This window comes from Dipteris shenzhenensis, chromosome 3, assembly GCF_047967505.1.
Source record: "Dipteris shenzhenensis isolate YYH24624 ecotype China chromosome 3, Dip_SZ_1.0, whole genome shotgun sequence".
NCBI lineage: Eukaryota > Viridiplantae > Streptophyta > Polypodiopsida > Gleicheniales > Dipteridaceae > Dipteris > Dipteris shenzhenensis.
In genome coordinates, this window is record NC_141598.1 from 38,264,163 (window position 1) to 38,285,705 (window position 21,543).

The window sequence follows — 21,543 nt, forward strand, 5'->3', positions numbered from 1 at the left end:
TTCCTCCTCCGCCTTACGAATTCCACACTATCATCATTGCAATCTAGTGTCTTGTCCACAAGGTGCCCAAAGTACACGAGAATATGGTGTGTTTGGGGCCGATGGCGGTCTATGTTCGTCGCATGCTTTACCCAAGCTTTCGAATCAGCCTTGGATGTTGATTCCACTTCTTCTCTCCTATTGAGCGGTTTCTCCTCTATTGTAAGAGCACATCGCCTACACCATGTCTGATGTTACTTTCAAGTATAGAAATATAATATTAAAACACTCATAATTATCCAAATGTAAAAGAAATACGAAGTGACATAGTCCAAAGGACATGATCCTTCGTGAACAAACTATGTAACACATTCATTCACTAATATGACGTATTCGAGATTTACTCTCTATACGTACACCTTTGTATATTCTGGTTTCTATATGGTATCAAATCCATTCGAGGAGCAAACCCATTGCCAAGCGCAAACTCCCAAACCTGCCACGAGCAGCAGCCATCAAAATCAATAGCAAATATAGCTTCTAGAACCTACAAGGTCGACAAGCTATCAGACAAGAACTACCAACCATGGAAAATGACCATGCAGCTAATGCTGCAGAAACAAGACTTGCTTAAAATCATCAATGGAATGACTCCCAAACCTGACGATACTGTACCAGCAAATGTAGCGGCAGTGGTGGCTAACTGGCTTTCGCAAGACCTGAGCACCAGACTCAAACTCTTCCTGCACATGGAAGACTCGCAGAAACAAGCGGTGAGAACATTAACCACCGCCCATCAAATCTGGCTACAACTAAAATAGACATACAAACAAACAGACGTTTCTTCACAGGTATCTCAGCTAGAGAAACTAATGAAAGTTACGATGCTGGAGAGCGTCCCTAGACGATCTCTCTCTATCTGGTCTTACCTTAGATCCTCAAGTCCAGGTTGTCTGCCTTCTCGCCGCTCTCCCCACAACCTGGCAAGTCTTTATTACACAACTAAAACATCACAAGCAAACCTTTCCGTCCCACTGTTGATCCCTGCGATTCTGCAGGAGGCTACGATGCATACATCAATGGCCTCATCTTCGTCAAGCCTACCCACAATTGCAATGTACGCTAATCCTCGTACTCGCAATTTCTCACAGAACAAATCCCGTGACAATCAACCACGGAATCGCTCAGGCCAAAATCCCAATCGATCCTATGTCTTAGTAATCACCCAGGCCAAAATCCCAACCTTGATGCACTATTGGCTGAAGCAAACGTCTCCTACGAGTATGCTTTCCCCGCCATAACTGCACCATCTCTCCAACCCGCTCCTAAGGATCCCGTCTCGGTTCCACGTGCTCTTGATGGTCATGAGTCCTCCCACTGGTGGGCTACTATGCAATCGAAACTTGATTCCCTCGTAGCCAATCATACTTGGTCCCTCATCCCTTTACCCTCAAACAGAAAAACCATAAGCTGCAAATGGATTCTTCGTCGCAAGCTTCACCCCAATGGAACCATTGCACGCTACAAAGCTGGCCTAGTAGCGCGTGGTTTCAGCCAAATTGAAGGATTAGACTACCATGAGACCTTTTCTCCGACGTTCGAAGACCAGTTCGAAGAGTAGTTTATAAGAGTTCAACGTGAAGATCATAATGCTAATCATGAAGTGATTCCAACTAGTTTAGTTTCAGTAGATGATCGTACTGGATCTACTACAGTAGATAAATAATTGAGTTCAAGTCTCAATAATTTATGTGGGACAAAAATGATTATTCCACCGGGTGTGCCACTGTGGGCGGATACAGCCCAAACACACTTATAAACTCTTTATCTTCAGTAATAATATAGGATATATAAAAGACCTTAATAGGAGGTAGTTGTGCAACCGCTGATGAGGAGAGTAGGCAAGTTAGTAAGAAACTGCCATATGTAGCAAGATATATGTTTGGCTCATATGTGTGTGGTGAAGGATTTCGAATGCGGATATGCTACTTTTTATCGAACTATGTTTTGTCCAGTTCTATGTCTATTTTCTATATGTCGTAGTGACACAAAAATTTCTAATACAAGGAATATGCAATTGCTTAACTTGATCGGATATCTGTGTTATAATGAATTCTGAGTTGATATATCCTCTTTTGAAAGTTTTGACTGTATTCTCGATGATGCTATATTTCTACTAACAAGTAGATTTTTGGATTTAATCTCTACCCGTTACAAGGATGGTTATATTTCTTATGTCATCCCTAGCACTAAATTTTAATGAAATAACCTTTTTCTCTTCTTCAGGTGGGGGGAAGAATTGGGAAGATTCTATGAAACTCTCCCACATTTAGGGCAATTTCTCAATAAGGTTCCAACTCATCAAGCTAGCTAGTGCGGTACCATCCAATTGGGGATGTATTTTCTGTTGGTCGAGTACCCTATGGAAGGTGTTAGGATCAATCACTGTGTCCACGCTGGGGGATGAGAGTGCTCTGTCCTTTGTTGTTGCTATCTTGTCTGCCTCAAATTTCTCTTGCTCTTCTTGTACCCATTTCTTCAAGGCTTGATAATGAGCTTTCTCGGTTTCAATGTTGGGGTATGCTTTCTTTGTTTCTTGGGTGGCACTGTCCATAGATGTGCTGGTCATGGCCTTACTAAGTTGTGTAATTGGCGTGTCTTGATTTTCTAGAGGGCTCTTTGCTTTTTGAGTGGAAAGAAGTTTATTCCATGCCGCTTCTTTTTGCTATCTTGTTATGATCAAGACTCGCTGTGATACCACACTTTGTGTTGCCACACTTTGATTTTCCACACTAATCATCCCTAGGGGTACATCAAGTTTTATTGCCTTGGTTGGTTGAGGATTTGCTCTTAGTGGGCAGTCCATGCATGCATGCCCAACTCCACATTCTCCGCACATAGGTTGAAATGTAATGGGGTTACCCTTGTGTAGGCATTCTGCTATGCTGTGGTTTTTCCCACAACCAAAACACTTGATGGGTGTTTGATATGTGGTGGGCCTTACTTGATTAGAATACACCAAAAAGAGTCCTTCGGCACCATCCATGTAGTACATGAGGTATTATTTTTCATACTCATAGTGAGGTTGAGGTGAGGTTATACCTCTTCAAGTTGGAGTTGTTGTATTAGAACTACTGGAGCAAGATTGGGAGCTCGAGGATATTGCGGAGGATTGGGATTCCTCAATAATTAAGGCACTTGTGTCCTCACTGGGAGGGGATTGAGCCATGTCACTTGTGCATTAGGTGCTAGTAATGGTTGCCTATATACTAGGATTAGCGATTGTTGGTATTGTTGGGGCTGGGGTTGTGCTACCCTCATATTATAGAAATAGGTATTTACATCATGGCCTGCCACATTGCAAATGGCACACCATAACCATGGGGGTTGAGCCACTTCTAGTGGATTGATTCTGTTCCTCAAGATTGGGCACTCATTGGCCATGTGGTTGGCCATACATTGTGGAAACTAGACATTCTCTCTCTGTGGGTATTGTGGTGGCTGAGAGATGCGACTTTTGCTCAATGGCCTGCATCATTTCATCTTTACTCTTAGGGACATGGCTTCCACTCTTATGGTGTGATCCTTGTTGGAAGCGCTTTCCTTCTTCAAAGATTTTGTGTCACGATGACTTGATTTGTAGTCATCACTATCACTGTCAAAACTGTTCATGCCCTCCTCAATGTCAATTGCAACTTCATGAGCATCGCTAAAATGCGCATAGCTGGCTGCTGACTTTTTTCATGTCCTTGCAAATGGATTTTTTCAGTCCTGAGATTAACCATGCTATGACATACGAGGAGGGAGGACGAAGGAGAGAGGAGGATGAGGGAGTAAAGGGTTGGAAGTGCAAGGGTAAGGGCATGCTAGAACACGATAGTGTAAGAGAGCATGAATGCAATGGAGATCAATCATATGAACACAATAGTGATTTTGAACAATGAACCCCAAAGAGTGGGAGATTCATTCCATTGAGAGATATTCATACATGGTTGTCTCTACACAATCCGTAGAGGTACCTCCTTGGTGGGACTTCTTTTGTAGGAGACCTTTTGAACAAAAGTCCCTCCACGTTTTGGGGGGGCCTTTTGGGTCTCTTCTCAAAGTGTGGGGACCTTTGAGTCTCTACACAAAGTGGGGGGACCTTTTGGGTCTCTACACAAAGTGAGGGGACCTCCAAAAGTGTAGGCTTTTAGTCTTTCTCTCTCTAGATTTAGTATTTCTCTCTCTAGATCCTGATTTGGATCTTTTATAGAGAGGATTTTGGCTATCTTCATCCTTTAATATTCTTCCTACTACCTTTCAGGCTCAAGATATTACAAGCTGAGCTTTGCCACTACTCTACACACACAATGCTCTCATCATTGTTGCCTTAGACTGCCCTTCTGGCCTAGAGCATATCAACATGCAAACCGATGGACATACTGACATGCATACCGATCAACATACCGAGCATACCGATGGACATACCAACGTGCTTATTCCAACTCACATACTGACTTAGTTATTACCGACTTTTTCATGTTTAGAAAAAACATTATTCTGACATATTTTATGTTGGTATGCATCTCCTTGGAGTGAAAGAGTGGGAAAAAAAAGGGGGATGAAGGGGACAAAAGAGGGGAAAAGAGAGAAAAGGATAGGGACAAGAGAGGGAAATCCTACACCCATGTCATTTGCTAAGACATTCTCAAGGCATTGCAAATGGTCAATAAAAAACAACATAACAAAAAGGGCAGGAAAAGAGGAGTTTCTTACCTAGAGCTTGGATGGCCCTAAAAAATGAGAGAATAGGATTTCCTATGGGTGCCTACAAAAGGGGAAAAAGCACACCACTTTTATTAAGAACTAGTGAGAAGCAAAGGAGAAAGTAAAGGCACAAAGCAAAAGAGAAAACAAAGCAAGACAAAGGAGCAAAGCAAAGAAAGGAAAAGGACCAAAAAAAAGTAAAAGAGAAACAACAAAGCAAGAGGTATTCTTCTTATTGTTTCAAATTGGAAGATGGCATCATGTTTCTAAGAAATCTTGATTTTGTTTTGATGAATGCTAAAGAATAGAGAAAAACATGTTTAGAGGCTTAGCAAAGACAAGGCAATAGTAGCAAAGGAGCCTCCTTTCAGTGCCTAATCTTGTGCACTTTGCTACTGTGTGTTGCTAAATTGGAGGATACATTTTGTACTTAATATATCATCTATTTATGCTATTTTTTGGCTTTTCTATTGGTAGTGCACTTTCATATTTGTGCTTGCTTGTGGTTTAAGTGTAGTTGATTGCCTCATGGAATGCATACAATAGAATCGAGACCAAAGATCCAACTAAGGTTGATCTTGCTTCACCTAGTGTTGTGACAAATGACTCGATCTATAGACCAAACAAGGTCGATGATAAAGGACAACTCAAGTTAATCCCAATCCTACAGATGATCTCTTGGTCATCATCTCCAACCTACTCATAGAGTTTTCGGACTACCCAATGATGTCCTTGCTGTACCCTAACTCATGTAGGGCTCATGGAACCTGTCAAATGCCTTTCTAAAATCTACAAAGCAAGCACAGACCCTCTACTTCCATGCCTTTGCCTCCTCAATGATACCTCTCAAAGTGAAAATGTGGTCTATCACTTGTGTGGTATGCTCAAAACTTCTCCAAAGCTTGCTTGCCCAATAGCTCTAAATCACTCGTGCTCCATAAACTAACCTAAGTGTCAAGTGTTGAGACATAAATCTTGGACATGACATGCCCAATTATAATGGTCCTATATTTTTTCGGCCTCATGGGGATGTCTTGTATTTTTCCAAACTCATGGGATCCCCTGTATTATTGATATGGATGATGGTGTTAAGGGTCCAAGTGTCAACGAGACCATGCAGATTGCTTCATTAAATAGCTTTGTGAAGATTGGGTCTAGGGTACTGAGTCCATGTGCAAGATACTATGTGCATGTCCCCACCTGATCTTTGGATCGGACATTGTGTAGCTAAGCTTTTGTGTTGGATGGTGGCCAAAGGTTTGGTGATGTCTAGTGAGGGATGTTATAGAGGGTGCATGCATATGTATCCCAAATGGTTGGGCCAATAAGAGGGATGGGGACCTCAACTTAAGAAACCTTTCCCAGAATTCCTTGGGGTTACTGTTTAGTGAAATGTTTAGTAATTCCTCATTCTAGGAAGTCCTTCTTCCAACGGACTTGACTATGATGTTCTCCTTTGGTCTCTGTCTCAGTCAATTTGATGCTTGGTCTCAAATCTAAGTTGATGGTACAAGGCCTTACACTTATCATCATACCAACTATTGCAAGGAATCCAATGGGTTACACGGCCACATGGATTTCGTGGTGGGGAAAAATATTCGAGAGTGACATCATGTAGCGAGTGGGTGTGATTAGGGCATCTCTATCTTTTCGTAGGATAGGTGGCAAAGTTAGGGGCTAGCTTGTGGTCAAAATGGATCTCTTGATAGGTGATGTACGTGTGATAGGATGTGCTCTGTGTCAAGAGTGGGATGGATAAAATAAAGAATAAGTAGGTGTGGTCAGCTCCCAGTGGTGGAGTCAGAATGGAGAAATATATGATGTGAGAAGCCACAACCTCTTCATTGTTTGCAGCCCCAAATATCCTAAGAAGTTTCATTTCAGAGCAAATATTGGGACTTCAACACCTGTTATGAACTAGTACAAAGCTCTTGCTATTTGCTACTCCAATCATAATTTGGTCATCATTAAGAAACATCTTTGTCCCTCGAAAGCTTCAATCATGCTTTCTCTGTTTTTAAATAACTCAAACGTATACTCTCCCTCTTTTGAGGTTAGGAGATCTTCGTGTTCTCTTGAAACCTCAGTATGTCAATGCCACTTAAGATGCAACCTATTCAAGTCTCTTCCACGCCCCTAATTTTCTCATCAACTACAAAAAAAAATCCATGAACTACCACTACTTTCCCTCTACACATACAAGTGGTGAACATCAAATATTTGCAAGCTAACTCAAGGTTTCTTTAGAATTTTAAAGAACTGTGAGATCATTATAAGAATGTTGAGCCCTTCCTTGGGAGTCTTATGAACCTTATTCTTCAAATCTCCCTCAATTCTTCCACCTATGAAGGTGTAATATTGATTGAGGGAGGACCCTTCCACCTTGGGTTCATCAGATAGAAGCTCCTGAAGGACAAGTTGCAAACTACAAAGCACCACCCGACTCACCTTGCAACCACTGAGCTTCAAAAGCTCACTCTACAGCCCATAGAGGTCACATCTAAGCACATGGCTTGTGACCTTAGCTCAATAGACACCTTTGTCCATACAATAAAAGCACCTCAACTAAAAAGGCTTTGGACTAGCTTACCAACCTATCACACCTATGGAACGATTCAAAATCGAAGTACTATATGCTCATGGCCCAAGCCCTCATGTCAATATAAAGCCTTTTGTAACTAAATGTATTATGAATCTTTTTTATCCCTTAGATCTCGATTCTAGATGGTATTGTTTAACCTTAGCGCTAGATTGTTGTGAGGAAACATGAGCATAATTATACAGCCAATCATATGTCAAAGCTTACAAATGGTGAACTATCTACAAGGGTTGAATATAAATCTTTGGATGGCAATTTGTTTGAATCAATGATAGACCTGAAGGGGAATCTGAGATGTGCAATGTCATAGGCCTCCTAAAAAGGTATAGGAGGCTAAGAAGTTTAATCACCTTCTTGTTGATTGTGTTAATCAACCACAAAAAATGGGCCATGACCAAAGACTACACTAATCTGTGATGCATGCATTTGAGCTATTGCCACCACCTTGAGATGCCATCTCAAGTATCTAACCTTATTGGATTGACATGACCATTGTACTCTAGGATATAAAAAATGTTGGTTCACCATAGGTACCTCTTCACCAAGTACAAATTGCATTGTTGCTTTGAGTTATAGTTAAATACCAATAGGTTCAACTTCACCGACTCCCAATGTTGTTGGACATTTCCTCCTATAAATAAGAATACATCTCTCTTGAATGTATCTCACAACTTTGAAATAAAGATTGCTTACCCTCCTACCATACCACAAGTTCATAAGCCCTAGATCGTGCTAGATGTACAACGTCATTGCATGTCAAGTTCATTAACCTTAGATACTGCTAGATGTACATCGTGACTGCATGCGAAAGTATAGTTCAGGTCAACATTGGACTCACATAATCTTATTGACTAAGATTCTATTTGCAATATCTCTTGGTTACATTGTCTGTGCTTTTTGTACTAGGTATTTTTAAAAAGCAAGTGGAATAGTGAATTTGACAGCAGATATCTTTCTTCTCATGAGTAAAGCTACTATTCACACTAGAAAGACAATATGCAATCACGAATTCACATAGAATTTAGGCTTGTCAAGTTTGAGACCTTCGCAAGGCAATCTACACCAAATGTTCTAAATTAAGGAAGCTTTGGAGAAGTATGGACAAGGTGTAACAAATACTTATACAGAGTGCAAAGAAGTCTTCAGATCTACTAACAGACTGGTGTGAACCCAAAAACCAAGAGCACTTTTTTGTTTGTTATCTTGTGAATTTGATGTTCGCCCATATGGGTTTCACCAATTTTATATCTTGCCAGTGCTCTTAGCGTAACTGAATGCAACTCTCAAAAAGGTTGCAAGAGGAGGACTTGCAACTCCTTTATTAGAAATAGTGGTAATAGTGTTACCTCTACCTACTATTACTACCAGTTGTAGATGCAAATCGCCAAAGAAGGGTATGTCCTAATTAAGTGCCACCTTAAAGCATTGGAGTTCCAGGGTAAAGCTATACCACTGCAAGAAGAGAAAGGTGTTGAGGGATGTGTTGTTGGCATTGCAGCACATACTATAAGGAAATATTACTTCAAGAATCTTACTAAACCTTGAGGATTAGGATTGAGAATATGGTGAGAGTAGGTATTCAAGGTGTGGAATTTTTGGCTACACAAGTCGGGTGGAAGGGTTAGGGAACATGCAAGAATAATTTCGTCGGTAGAGAGTGTGAGCATCCATGTACATGCATGTTTTCCCCTCTTTTCCATACAACTGTGAGATATTCACATCACTATGTCGGAGTCCTAATCCTATCGTTTATTTCCCCCGTATCCTTGATTCATACATGGGCTTCACCTTTCAACCTTAGTATTAGTAGTTGGACCCAGGAGGCTACTACCCATACATTCTTGCAGTTTTGGTGATAGATTTACAAGGCTTAACAGATGCTCCCATAAATTCATGCCTCTGGACAGTGAGGGCAATCTACAAAGCTCCCTTGTGGGAATGGAATCCTTGTAATATGACAATAGAGTCCTTTAGAAACGATGAAAACATGGAAATGCTATCATATAGGGCATGCCCCACCATAAGCCCACGTTCGGCTAGAATTAGCTGTGCAGGAGGATTACGAGAATTTGAGCGACTGCGTTCAAGCGAGGTGACAATTCGAGCGAGGACTTTCATAAAATTGGCATTCTAGTGTGATAATTTATGTTCAAAAAGTAGCATGCATTGCTTACTTTTATAGCAATTGTCCGACCCATGATATTGTGAGGAATCAATTGTCTTACATACAAACAACAATTTCTAAAAATGTTTGGCAATATTTTTGCAAGGGTCAAGGAAAAAGGAGGGGTTGAAGAAAGGGGTCAGAGTATGTGTTTTTCTTGTGAAATTTCTATTTTCAAGGCAAAAAATAATGGGAGGAGGAGCCTCCTAGGAGGCCATGATATCGCAGCCTCTTGGGAGGCTCCTCCTGCCAATTTTATTTGGGCCATAACTTGGTCAATCAGACTCCAAATATGGTCATGTTTGTAGTCAAAACGATCGAAATGATAAGAATGAATCCATTTATTATGTTAGAGTGTCAAAATTCTAGAGCTTTAGAAAGTTTCTGCTTATCTTTTTTCATCAAAGCTAAACCTTATCAAACTCTATATTTTCTTAAATTTTTCTCATATAGAGTTTGGATCCTTGGTTCCCTCCATCCATCCCACAGGTATATAGCAGCCTCCTGGGAGGCTCCTCCTGCCAATTTTATTTGGGCCATAGCTTGGTCAATCAGACTCCAAATATGGTCATGTTTGTAGTCAAAACGATTGAAATGATATGAATGAATCCATTAATTATGTTAGAGTGTCAAAATTCTAGAGCTTTAGAAAGTTTGTGCTTATCATTTTTCATCAAAGCTAAACCTTATCAAACTCTATATTTTCTTAAATTTTTCTCATATAGAGTTTGGGTCCTTGGTTCCCTCCATCCATCCCACAGGTATATCGCAGCCTCCTGGGAGGCTCCTCCTGCCAATTTTATTTGGGCCATAGCTTGGTCAATTAGACTCCAAATATGGTCATGTTTGTAGTCAAAACGATCGAAATGATATGAATGAATCCATTAATTATGTTAGAGTGTCAAAATTCTAGAGCTTTAGAAAGTTTGTGCTTATCTTTTTTCATCAAAGCTAAACCTTATCAAACTCTATATTTTCTTAAATTTTTCTCATTTGGTTCCCTCCCTCCATCCCACAGGTATATACATGGTCATGGACATATGAAGGTGATCCATATTTTGTTAGCATCATGGTCATAAGGTAATGAATAATTTATTAGTTCCATAGTTTAAACATTTTATTCATGTGAGCATTTCGTGTACAAAATGGCTCAAATCATATGGGTAGCATAAAAATCAATGAGCTACAAATAGTTTTTTGTAAAGGATTTTTCTAGGAGGAGCTTCTATATCATGGGCGGGACTATTGTTGTTTGTATGTAAGTCTACAAAATAAAGAAACCCGTTCAACTCACGTGCTACCTTACATAATTTTGAGTGACTACCTCCACGTGTAGACATTGCACCATTTCCCCTTTTGTATCTATTGAATGATTTCTAACTTGCATGGATTTATTATTAGGTTTTCTCTTTGTATGCTGCCAATAATTTTTCATTTGGTATTCATTGAATCATTGCTGACTTGCATGGACTTGTGAGGTATCTCCAATAGTAAGTTTTATTTTTGTATGTTTTTTTTTTTTGGGGGCAAAGTTTTATCTTTGTATGTTGCTAAGAATCATACAAAAAATAAGTAAAAACAATCTCTAATAGTGTCATGTGGATTCAACCATTTCTAGGAAAAAACTATTGCTACTGTAGGTTTAGAAAAAAATCATCACAAGCATCCCTCGAACTCTGGGCTCGCTCAAACATAGTCACTCGATGTTTCGACTTACTGGCCATGCAGAGTCCATCATGAACAATGTGTCGTTTTTTATTAAACTTGCTCAACTGAGTAGTGTAGTATGAAGACCATGTCTCCATTATTGGAATATTGAATGGAAATTGGACTCAGAATGAGCTCACATCCGAAGTTCAAGGATGTATCAAAGTGTAGGCCAACGTTCTACAAAGGCAAAAAATACCAGCAAATGTCTTATTCCAAATTATTCATGCTATTCAAAATCTCCTCTGACCAAGATGCTATTTGCTGAAGTGAACATTTAAAGATAGACAAAATCTTAGGTTGTAGGCCCTTGGTAAAGATGGTATTCACTGAAGTGGCATCTGAGGATAGACAAAATCTAGGTTGCTAAACTAAGCAGCGTCTAGCCAAGACGATATCCAATGAATTGAACATCTCAGGATAGACAATGTTGTTTCAAGGTAGTCCCATTTGGTATGATCATAGATCTTATCCAAATCAAAGACAAATAGTTCATACATTTTTGGCGTGAGGAGCATGCATAATCAAGTGTAGCATAGACATTCAAGACCTTTTTGAAGATATTCCTGCCCTTTAAGAATCCATCCTATACTCTATCAACCAACATCATGTAGATATCCATGGTTCTAAGGGTGAGAGCTTTGTCCATCACCTTATAGGAAGTATTGAGCATTGTAATGGGTGTCCAATTCCCAACTCTTAGTATGCATTTCCTCTTTAGGAAAAACTTCATCAAACTACATTCACATCTTCAAAAGGGACCCTTTGAGAGTTGAAGCATTTCTACTCAAAATTCAAGTAAAAATCCAGAATAGTTGGACATCAAGGTATTGTTTGCAATCAACAATAGGAAGGATGCAGACCCCCAAATGGAAGAGGAGTTGGTGATGATGGTGGACGGTGAACCCTTCACCCCCAGAGGGGATAGTCCCTGTCCTTGCTCACAAACTCATGCCTGTTTTCATTTGAATTGATATGTGTATTGAGCACTAAACATAGATATATTGGTTTATATCCAAATAACCATATGATGTATGGGGAAAGCTAAAAACGAGCTACATTTCTAAGTGGGACTTTTCTCAAAGTACAAGACGTAACCAGTTTTAAAAGTAGGTGGAACAAAAAAGAGAGTAAAAAAAACACACCCTCACTCTCAAGAGCTTCATCTAGAAGCCAATAAGTTAGGAATAACTATAGACCAAAGTTCCCAAAAAAAACTTTTTTCCCAAAAAAAAAAAAGCAAAAACCTTAACTCCACAAATTTAGAGGTTTGCATTTAATTTTAAAGATTTCTGGACAAATTATAACTAGGACGACAAAATATTTGAAGGTTTTCTAACCTCTTAAACATATTATCAAGTCTAAATACAAGTTTTACAATTCATCTAATATTTAATACGATAGACTATAGTCAAAACTATGGAGAGTAACAATGTCATTTTAAAAAGAGTGTCGCTATAAGCATCCATAAATTGTGTCATGATACTATATTTTCGTATTTTTTCTTTGTAAAACTCCACTAAGCCAGAGTCTCTTGTAAAGGCTTGCATATTCCATTTTGCGTATAAAGAGTGTGCATTTGTCATCAGACACTGTGCTATCATTGAACATGATGTTTGTAGACCCTTGCTTCTTGCATTTTGCTATAAACCTCAAGACATAGACTCTAGCCTTGCAAAGTAGATTTCAGACAGACATTCAATCATTCTTCTCATAGCTTTGTTGAGCAACATTCGGTTTAGCTCATGGATTGCTCTTGCTACCATGACAATTTATGTTCAAGATCCTATATTGGTGGCTTTCATTGACAAACATAAACATATACCTTCATAAGACTAGAATATATCCAATCTTACAAATTAAATATTGCCCAACGATGACATACATTCAAATCTCCCATTGCCTAGGTTAAAGAGTTTTTCCACACTCTACTCTTATAAATCTCAAGCGCACAAAATCTACCCTTATAAAGTAGATGTCAACCCGAAATTAAATCCTTCTTCTCATAGCTTAGTTAAGCACAATAGATTTTAATCTGAAATTCAATCATTTTTCTCATAGCTTTGCTTAGCAACATTTGGTGTAGCTCATAGTGCTCTTGCTACTATGGCAATTTGTCATCAGGATCCTGTATTGGTGGCTCTCATTGACATATATATCTCTCTATATATACATATACCTTCATAAGACTAGAATATATCCAACTTATCATCCCCAAGATAACATGCATCAGAAAAATGTTCTCCCATTTCCTAGGTTAAAGAGTTTTTCCAAGCTCGACATTACCTTGCCTAGGCACAAAATTTATGTATTTTCAAATTATTTCTTATAGATTTAGTAGTTATTTTTTGTCTACTTCGTGCTTGTTTGGTGCTTGTTGAAGGTGATATGGCACCAAACACTCCCACAATATCGTTGACTGGTTTGTGTCTAAGGAAGCTACAAACCTTCTACACGCAATACTTAATTTAATTGAAACCAAATCTGAGTAGTCTCACATATTATTTATGTTCCTTAGATGGTCCAAAAACGTAAAACTTGAACTCCAACCAAAAAGATTGCTGGCCTAGTACAAGATATTCAACCAAACTCCCACCCTATTTGACAAAAACTACCACAATAGATCATTCTTGAGTTAAAGCTATCCAGGTGGCCAGTATTATGTTCCTGTTGGGGACTGCATAGCAGTCAACGTGTGATCTAACAAACGAGTACCTTTTATAAGCTTTCATTTTTCAGAGGAGCTTTGATGGAATTGGGGTCTTACAACAGCCAAATCAAATGATGTGCAGCAGTAGAGTGCATGTACTTTAGTTATGCTTGTGTGACAACTGACATCAAACAGAGATATAGATGACATAAATCATCAGTAACTTTCAAAACTATAATGAAAGTACAGCTTTTCCTAGTTTTGAATACCTAAAATGCAAATATATTGGGTGCTTGAAACTGCTGGCAAAGCAGATCGTAGGAAAATGACTCATCAACCATAGTAATCCAAGTCTCTTCATATTTATGCTCACTTCAAACCCACCCAAGCTTTGAAGCTCAAGCATCCTGGATCCTGTCGTGCTACATCATTCACAACAAAATTAACTTCTAAGGATGGAGCTGTATCATTAGTAGTCAGCACAATATTAACATTCAAAAATAAACCCAGTGGATCCATAGCAGATAGATGGCAAAGCTCATGCAAATTTTCCTTATAGAGTATAAACAAATGGTCAGACAGATGCTGCATAACCCATCATCCATGACAGCATGCAAAATCCCTTCAATGGCAACTCTCCAGCTGTGTGTCACTCGAGAATCGTTGAACTCACAAAGTTTACAGAGCGCAGACCTGAATGCTTGAGACTGCCATTTATCTTTTCATTCTCGTCTTCTTTGCTAGCTTTAAATTCGAAGCGACAAAATCTCGGAAAGCTTTGATCAACCAAAGGAATATAAATAATAACTTCAGACTTGTGTATTTTCTTTCTCTGTATCAATTGATGTGGTGGCGGTGGTGGCAGTAGCCTCTGGTTTGGAGGACTCCACGCTCACAGCATCTCCTCCTTGTTTTACTTCACTCTCAAATTCTTTGGCGGCCTGCACCACCAACAGATCACAACCATGTATCTAAAGAACTTTTCAACCAATTCAAAGACCAACTTAAATAAAAGCATTTGTCGCAAGGAAGCTTCATCTAGACTTCCTTACCTTCCACAGAATTACTTTAAAATTACATACGCACACAAATTAAAGGTCATCATATGTGGTACAATTAGCAACATAGAAAACTGAGCAGAATGTCAAGAAGAAAACAGCTACTTGTGTTTGCATACGACCCATATCAACTCCCACTTCTTGAATGCTGGCCTGTCATACGACCCCCTCTCTGCCACACCCCCCCCCCCTCTTCGCCGCAGCCTGTAGCGTCTGTTCGGCAGCCCCTGCCATCGTTCCTCTTCCCTTTGTCCTCCACCCCTCTCTGTTGTCCTTCCAACAGCACGGGCCGTTTGGCTGCCTCCATATCCCTTGCCTGTTTTCTTTTGCCCATGCCCCCTTTCCTTTCTTTTTGCCAGCCACCTGGCCTCCCTTTCCCCTCCTTTCGTCAGCCCTTTGGCAGCTCATTGGCTGCCTCAGAGGGTTTCCTGTCACCTTCTTGGCAGCTCCCTTTTACTTCCCCTTCCCCCTTTCAAGCCACTACTGATTCTCAACCCCTTCCCCACCCCCTTCTTCTCCTTGTTCTCCCCCACCTTTTCCCCTCTTTCTTATTTTCCCTTCTTCTTTCCCTTTCCCAACCACAGGGCAGGTATAGTCAGAATGTGTATGACTCCAGAAATGGCTCTTTAGATTGTCTAACCAGAGGATCTCTAGTGGTAGCATCCTCAACGCCCACCACCATCAGGATAGCCCTCACCAGAGGACAAGCAGCAGGTTCAGCAGGCAGTACAGGGGCTACAGGACTGGGATGCATTGTGAACTTCATGCCAACCAAATTCTGAATTGGATACAGCCACCTGAGGATGACCACATCCAAGAGGTTACTATCTATGGCAGAGCCTTCCTCTTTCAGCTTGATTTGCCAGAGATCATGCATGCACTTGTTGACAGAGCCTCATATATTTAGGTTCCATTTGGTCATCTTCAATATCATGGTTTTCAGTGGATGGCATGGACTCAACCCACCATGTGCCCAGGTTTCCCAGTACTCTCTGTTTTCCAAGTCTTCTCCGGTTTTGGGACTATGCAGATTTGGTACTCTTACATGATGGAGTACCAAAGTTCTGCTTGATTGTGGACGACCCAGATTCTCTTCTCTCGAGGTGTTGTTGAAGCGTGGGGATGTGTTTTGCTGGTCAACCCGCCCCTTTTTCTTCCGGACCGACATCCTTGCCAACCTCTGCCCCCCTCTCCTCAGGATAGGAACCCAAGAATGAGAAAACCAATGTTATGTGGAGAGAATGTGACTGCCAGCAGGCACGTGAGTAGCCAGTGACAGACCTCAGAGATCATTCTCTCCAAATCAAGAGGAGTTCTGTGATCCTCCACAGGGGTCTGTTGAATGTTCTTTGGATCGAGCTCCTCTTGCATCAATGCTGACCATACCTCCTTTGTAGGAAGCATTAATCCCTCCCCACACCTCTAGATCCCCTAAACCTAGGCCTCCCTTCTAAACGCCCCTTCTCCCCGACCAGTTCTTTTGCCTCCAGATCCCACTCCAGTATCAATTGTCACTCTGACCACCCATCCCCTTAACTTTTTCAACACAAGGTTCAACCCCCCAAGTGGATCTCCCTCTGTTGACCCCTCTATTGGTCCTGCAGGACCTCCCCAGTTCCCAGATTCACCCTCTCCAGGCTCTGACCTGGACTCATCTACCTCATTGGGCTCAGAACCTTTCTTTCAGCGTTCATGGTGCAAGCCCCACCCAAGACAGCCATTCCCTTGAGAGTTTTGGCGCCTAGGACCCTAGATCTGCATGGAGGCCCCTGAAGAATAACCCCATTCTCTAGAGGTTTCTAAATGATTTTGCAGCCCATGAAAGGGGGGCACCATTGGGGTTGTAGGGCGCCATGTCCGTCCTTATTAGGGCTTCAATTTTGTAGCCAGAGGAGGAGCACTGAATCCTGATCTTATTTGACCCTCTAATGAAGCCCCAGGTAATGCAGAGGCTTGAGGATTGATTGATGCGGCAGGGGCGAGATCTGTGGGTAGCACTGTTGGACGTCAACATCTCCTGATGTCACTGTAGAGAGAAGGGCCTTTGTTGTGGCCCGTGGGTGTGCCCGCCCAGAGAGAGAGTAGGTTAGGGTCCACAGAGAGGGCCTTTGCTTGTGGGTGTGCCCGCCCATAGGGTGGCGTGGACATCCTGGGCCCCTTGCTGGACCATATGCCGTCACATGCAACCCTCGTGAAGGCACATCTTGCTGCGCACTGGAGAGGCCAGGAGGGGGCCCCGTGTGGCCCCCCTTAGGGCTGTTTTGCCAGGCCCCAGCAGCCCTTTATAGGCTGAGTCAGCCCATGATAGGGCAGCAGGGGTTGGCCTTTGTAGAGAGGCAGTCGGGCCAGGAGGTAGGGGACATAGCTCTCATATAGGGCTGTGCAGCAGCCCATTTATAGGGCCTGAGGCAGTCGGCCCTAGAGCCCTGCTAGTCAGACTGGAGGGCAGGGTGTGCAGCCCTCTTATAGGGCCTTGGAGCAGCCCCTTATGGGGCAGATCAGGTCGGCCCACCTAGGGGCAGGAGTCGGCCACTAGAGCAGTGGGTCGGCCAGCCTACTACAGCCGACTGGGGAGGAGCGGGAAGGCTGTATATAGGCCCCCTTCCCTCAGTGCTTGCCATCTCAGTGTGGAGCAGTTCAGCCATATATATAGCCACAGGTTTTCCCCACCGGACGTGGATTTTTCCTGAGATCACTTGCAGTTCTCTCATGTCTCTCTCTCCTCTCCAGTTTGGTGTGTGTGAGATTGACTCTCTCTCTCTCTCTCTCTCTCTCTCTCTCTCTCTCTCTCCATTTCCATTCAGTTCCACTGCAATTCTCACAAGCACATGGCCATAAGGCTACCTTTCAGGATAGACATAGACTAGGGTGTGAGACTCATTGGCCTGTGAATCAGTGTTCTAATACGTTGGGAGTCACCTCAGCCTAAGTGACGATGCATTGGATCCTCAAGTGGGCTTGGATCCAATTCTGCCTCTAGCATGTCACAGCACAGATCTGGACAACCCCCCCACCCAAAAAAAACATTTGAAATCAATCGTTTTGAGTTCACGTAGGCCTCAAGTCACTGGAAGGCCCCATCATCTCCATGAGCTTGACAATAGTGAATTGGAACGGACATCGGTTTCATGACCGTGCACATCAGCAGCCCACAGCTTTTGATCTTATGGCAAGAGTTGCACAGAACCCTAGTTGGGCAATCACTGGATGTTCTAATGCTACATGAGCATATGTTCTCAGCCTCAGACATATGCCAATGTCTCTGACTCATCCCAGGAAGGTGCTCAAAGATATAGTCCGACACACTGGGACAAAGCAGGGAAGTATGCATCTCCATGGGTCAGACCCTTGGCCAAAAGGTTTTTGACCAAGGAGAGCTCATTGTGGGTCGGGTAGTATGGATGTATTTACGGAATGATGGATGCCAAGATTGGGATCCTAAATGTTTATGTCCCTGCATGCCGACAACTGAGAACACCATTTTGGTGACAAGCTGTAGTGTTTACCAACTATGGACTCCTAGATTGTTAGAAAAGACAATTTGGAGGTTGCACAAGACAAGCTTGGGGGGGTTCCTTCTCCGTAATGCCTCCTTTTGAGCAAAACATGTGCAAGTCATTCATTTTCTCCGTCAATGGTTGCCATCCATGACACAAGGAAAATTTTAACAGGGTGCAAGGGAGAGACCTGTACTCCTTTGTCTATTACCCATTACAATGGACTCTTAGAGAGATTGGATAGGTTTTACATAGATCATTGAGCCATGCATAGGGGAGGCTCCACACGTATACCAGCAGGTATGATGATATCAAACCATTCCCATATTATTTTGCATTTGGAACACCCACAACAGCGACAGGGATGTGGATTCTAGAGGCGCTTTATAAGGAGGTCCAAAAGACCATAGCACAAATATGGACATTGGAGGACGCATGGGAATCCCTCCCCATCCCTTGTCACTTGTATTAGCAAATGCACAAGTACAATTCATGTAGCCATAGATGTGTACATACATCCATAAGACTAAAATATATCCAATCTTACAAATTATTTTTTTGAAAAACAAAGGTAAGAATGAAAAGAACAATGAGAGAAGGGGTGAGGGATGGGGGACAAGAGCATCCATAGATGTGTTTTTGTTTCTCTTGGTCTTTATGTAAAGCAATGTAGCAGTTCAACTCCTTGCTAGGACATGCCCTTGGGGACGGGTGGTCTACGCCCACTTAACCCTACTAAGACTTGGGCCTTCCATGCACCCAATATAATATCTTACCATACTAGGAGACCTAGACACATGAACACATATTTGTCTATGGATATTGACAAATGATACATCATTTATGAATGCTATAAGCGACTTGGTCCCATAAAAATTGGGTTTCTATACAAAATCCAATCAATATCAAAACCACAATAAAACAGCATTTGGATACACACTAATATCTACACATTGAAAAGTTGAGACATGCCCTTGGGAAAGGGTGGTCTACTCCCATTTAAACACTATCAAGACTTTGGCTTTGCTCAACATGATATCCCACCGTCCCCTAAGACCTAGAAACATGAACGCATCGGTCCATAAAGATCCAAGGCTTCCATGTAAAACCCCAACTAACATCTGGGCCATCTGAATCGCAATATGATTGTATCTTCGAACTTCCATCGAATGTGAATTGACTCTTACATGCCCCAAGAAAAAAGGAGACATAAGATAGACAACGTTTATGTGAAAAACATGTGGCCTTATCATTAGACTAGAATATATCCAATCGTACAAATTCAATCGTGTGGCCTTATCATTAGACTATAATATATCCAATCGTACAAATTCAAAATTTTGACGTTTATGAGAAAAACGTTTGGCCTTATCATTTGACTAATCATGTCCCTACGACAGTGAGGTACAACCGATAATTACTATATATACTTTCATAAGACTAGAATATATCCAATCTTACAAATTATAATATTTTACAAATTACCACTACTCTCCCTTATTACTAATATTATCCAATCTTACAAATTACCAATATTTGATACTCTCTCCCATATTATTAGGTTTTCACAAAACTTAGCCTTCTAAAGAATCCCTTAAGATCAGGCAATGATTCCATACTCTCTAGCTGTGCAATATCCTCGTGAAGGCCTACGCTATTTTTCACAGCTCTGTGCTCCCTCCTTAATCAATTGACCAAGTCTTCCATCTGCCCGACAACTCTACAGTTGTTTAAAGCTGTGATGTACATTCAAGCACTTAAGCTCGTACGTGAAAGAAAGCATAAATGACAAGTACAATTATCTGCACCTCAAACACTAAACTGGAAACACGCTATCCCTTTCATAGAGGACAGGCACACGTGATCTCGGTTTTCTAAAGGACAAAAAAGGGGCGTTTCAGTTGAGCGCTCTCTCTCTCTCTCTCTCTCTCTCTCTCTCTCTCTCTCACACGCGCGCGCGCACAAACACAGAGAGCTAGAGATTGCATCAAGACTAGAAATTGCATCAATCATTGCTTTATTCGACTTGTAATAGCGTTTTCCTCTCCACGCGGGAACTCGTCAAAGCATTTCTCACCTGCTGAAAACTTTTTACAGTCTTCCCAAGACTTTTTCCGATCTCCGGAAGCTTCTTTGGGCCAAAAATTAAAGCAGTTACACCGGCAATAACGACAAGCTCTGGAACACCGAGACCAAACAGTGCCTGTACAGCCAAGCGGCCAGGCTGTTTTGACCGTTCGAGTTTCGACCTCCTTCCGGCAAGAAGGACAATTCCATCTCTGAGAAATGGACTAGAGCCCGAGGAATGCAGACCTGCGCATAACCTTCTCCGTTATAATCAATATTAGGGACAACATCTGTCTTTAACGAAAAGCCATGAACCTAGTTTCTTGGAGGTGATGGCGACTAGTACTAATCCGAAATGCTGTATTCGAAAAACCCAAGAGAATTCACAGTTCCCGAGACCATCCTCTAATTGCACACCGCGAGATCCTACTGTAAGAAAAGCATCACCGTGTTCAAAGAGGGAAGGTGTACGAACAAACCCAAATATAGATAAAGCAAGCGAGGGTGAAATGGGCAAAAGGGTTCAAGTGAAAAAGCAAACAATGAAAAACAAGATACGATGGTGTGCGAGAGAGAAGCGGGGAGAGGGGTGAGAAGGGGAAACAAAGAGAAGAAAAAGGAAAAGGAAAGAGGAAGGGTACCTGAGGGAAGGAAGGAGGTAGGAAGGCAAGGAGGGGGAGTGGGAGGAGAAGAGCAAGAGGAGGAAGAGTGGGGATAGCAAAGGAGGGTGGAGTAGCAGAGAGCCATTTTGCTAAGGCCTTCCTTCACACTTTCACTTCAACAACACATAGCTTCAACCCTTCCTCCTATTATCCCTTCTTATAGCCCTCCTCTCCCCCATTTGGACCCCTCCATCCTTCCTCCTCATTGGCTCTCTCACACACATCTCATCCAACCTCTTACCTTGGATTTCACCATGCCCGCCCCACAACCCCCTTGCCGCCTCGCCCAATCACGCTTTGTCCCTTCACACCCCTGCCTTCCCCCACACTGCGGTGCAGACTGAGTCACACCCGCACAAGGAGATGGCATTCGAGGCGCCAACCAAGCCCATCCCAGCGCTTGTATAGGCG

The 21,543-nt window shown here is 41.9% G+C and overlaps 1 protein-coding gene across 1 annotated transcript; it reads right to left on the reverse strand.

Annotated features, from left to right (window-relative positions):
* Window positions 1-14,177: 14,177 nt before the first annotated feature.
* On the reverse strand, window positions 14,178-21,276 carry LOC147903760 (Bacterial sec-independent translocation protein mttA/Hcf106). The gene is made up of 3 exons (XM_087372669.1): window positions 21,112-21,276; window positions 20,481-20,716; window positions 14,178-14,789 (listed from the first exon to the last, which is right to left on the reverse strand). The coding sequence occupies exons 1-3, from the start codon at window positions 21,215-21,217 to the stop codon at window positions 14,658-14,660; spliced, it is 474 nt and encodes a 157-aa protein (XP_087228795.1). The 5' UTR covers window positions 21,218-21,276; the 3' UTR covers window positions 14,178-14,657.
* Window positions 21,277-21,543: the final 267 nt, after the last annotated feature.

Excerpts from the sequence above, each read along its gene's own strand:
- LOC147903760 (XM_087372669.1), bottom strand. The coding sequence starts at position 21,217 with ATGGCTCTCTGCTACTCCACCCTCCTTTGCTATCCCCACTCTTCCTCC. Across the intron at positions 20,717-21,111 it reads TACCTCCTTCCTTCCCTCAG|GTCTGCATTCCTCGGGCTCT; the intron begins GTACCCTTCCTC and ends GGTTATGCGCAG. Across the intron at positions 14,790-20,480 it reads CTGTAAAAAGTTTTCAGCAG|GCCGCCAAAGAATTTGAGAG; the intron begins GTGAGAAATGCT and ends TTGGTGGTGCAG.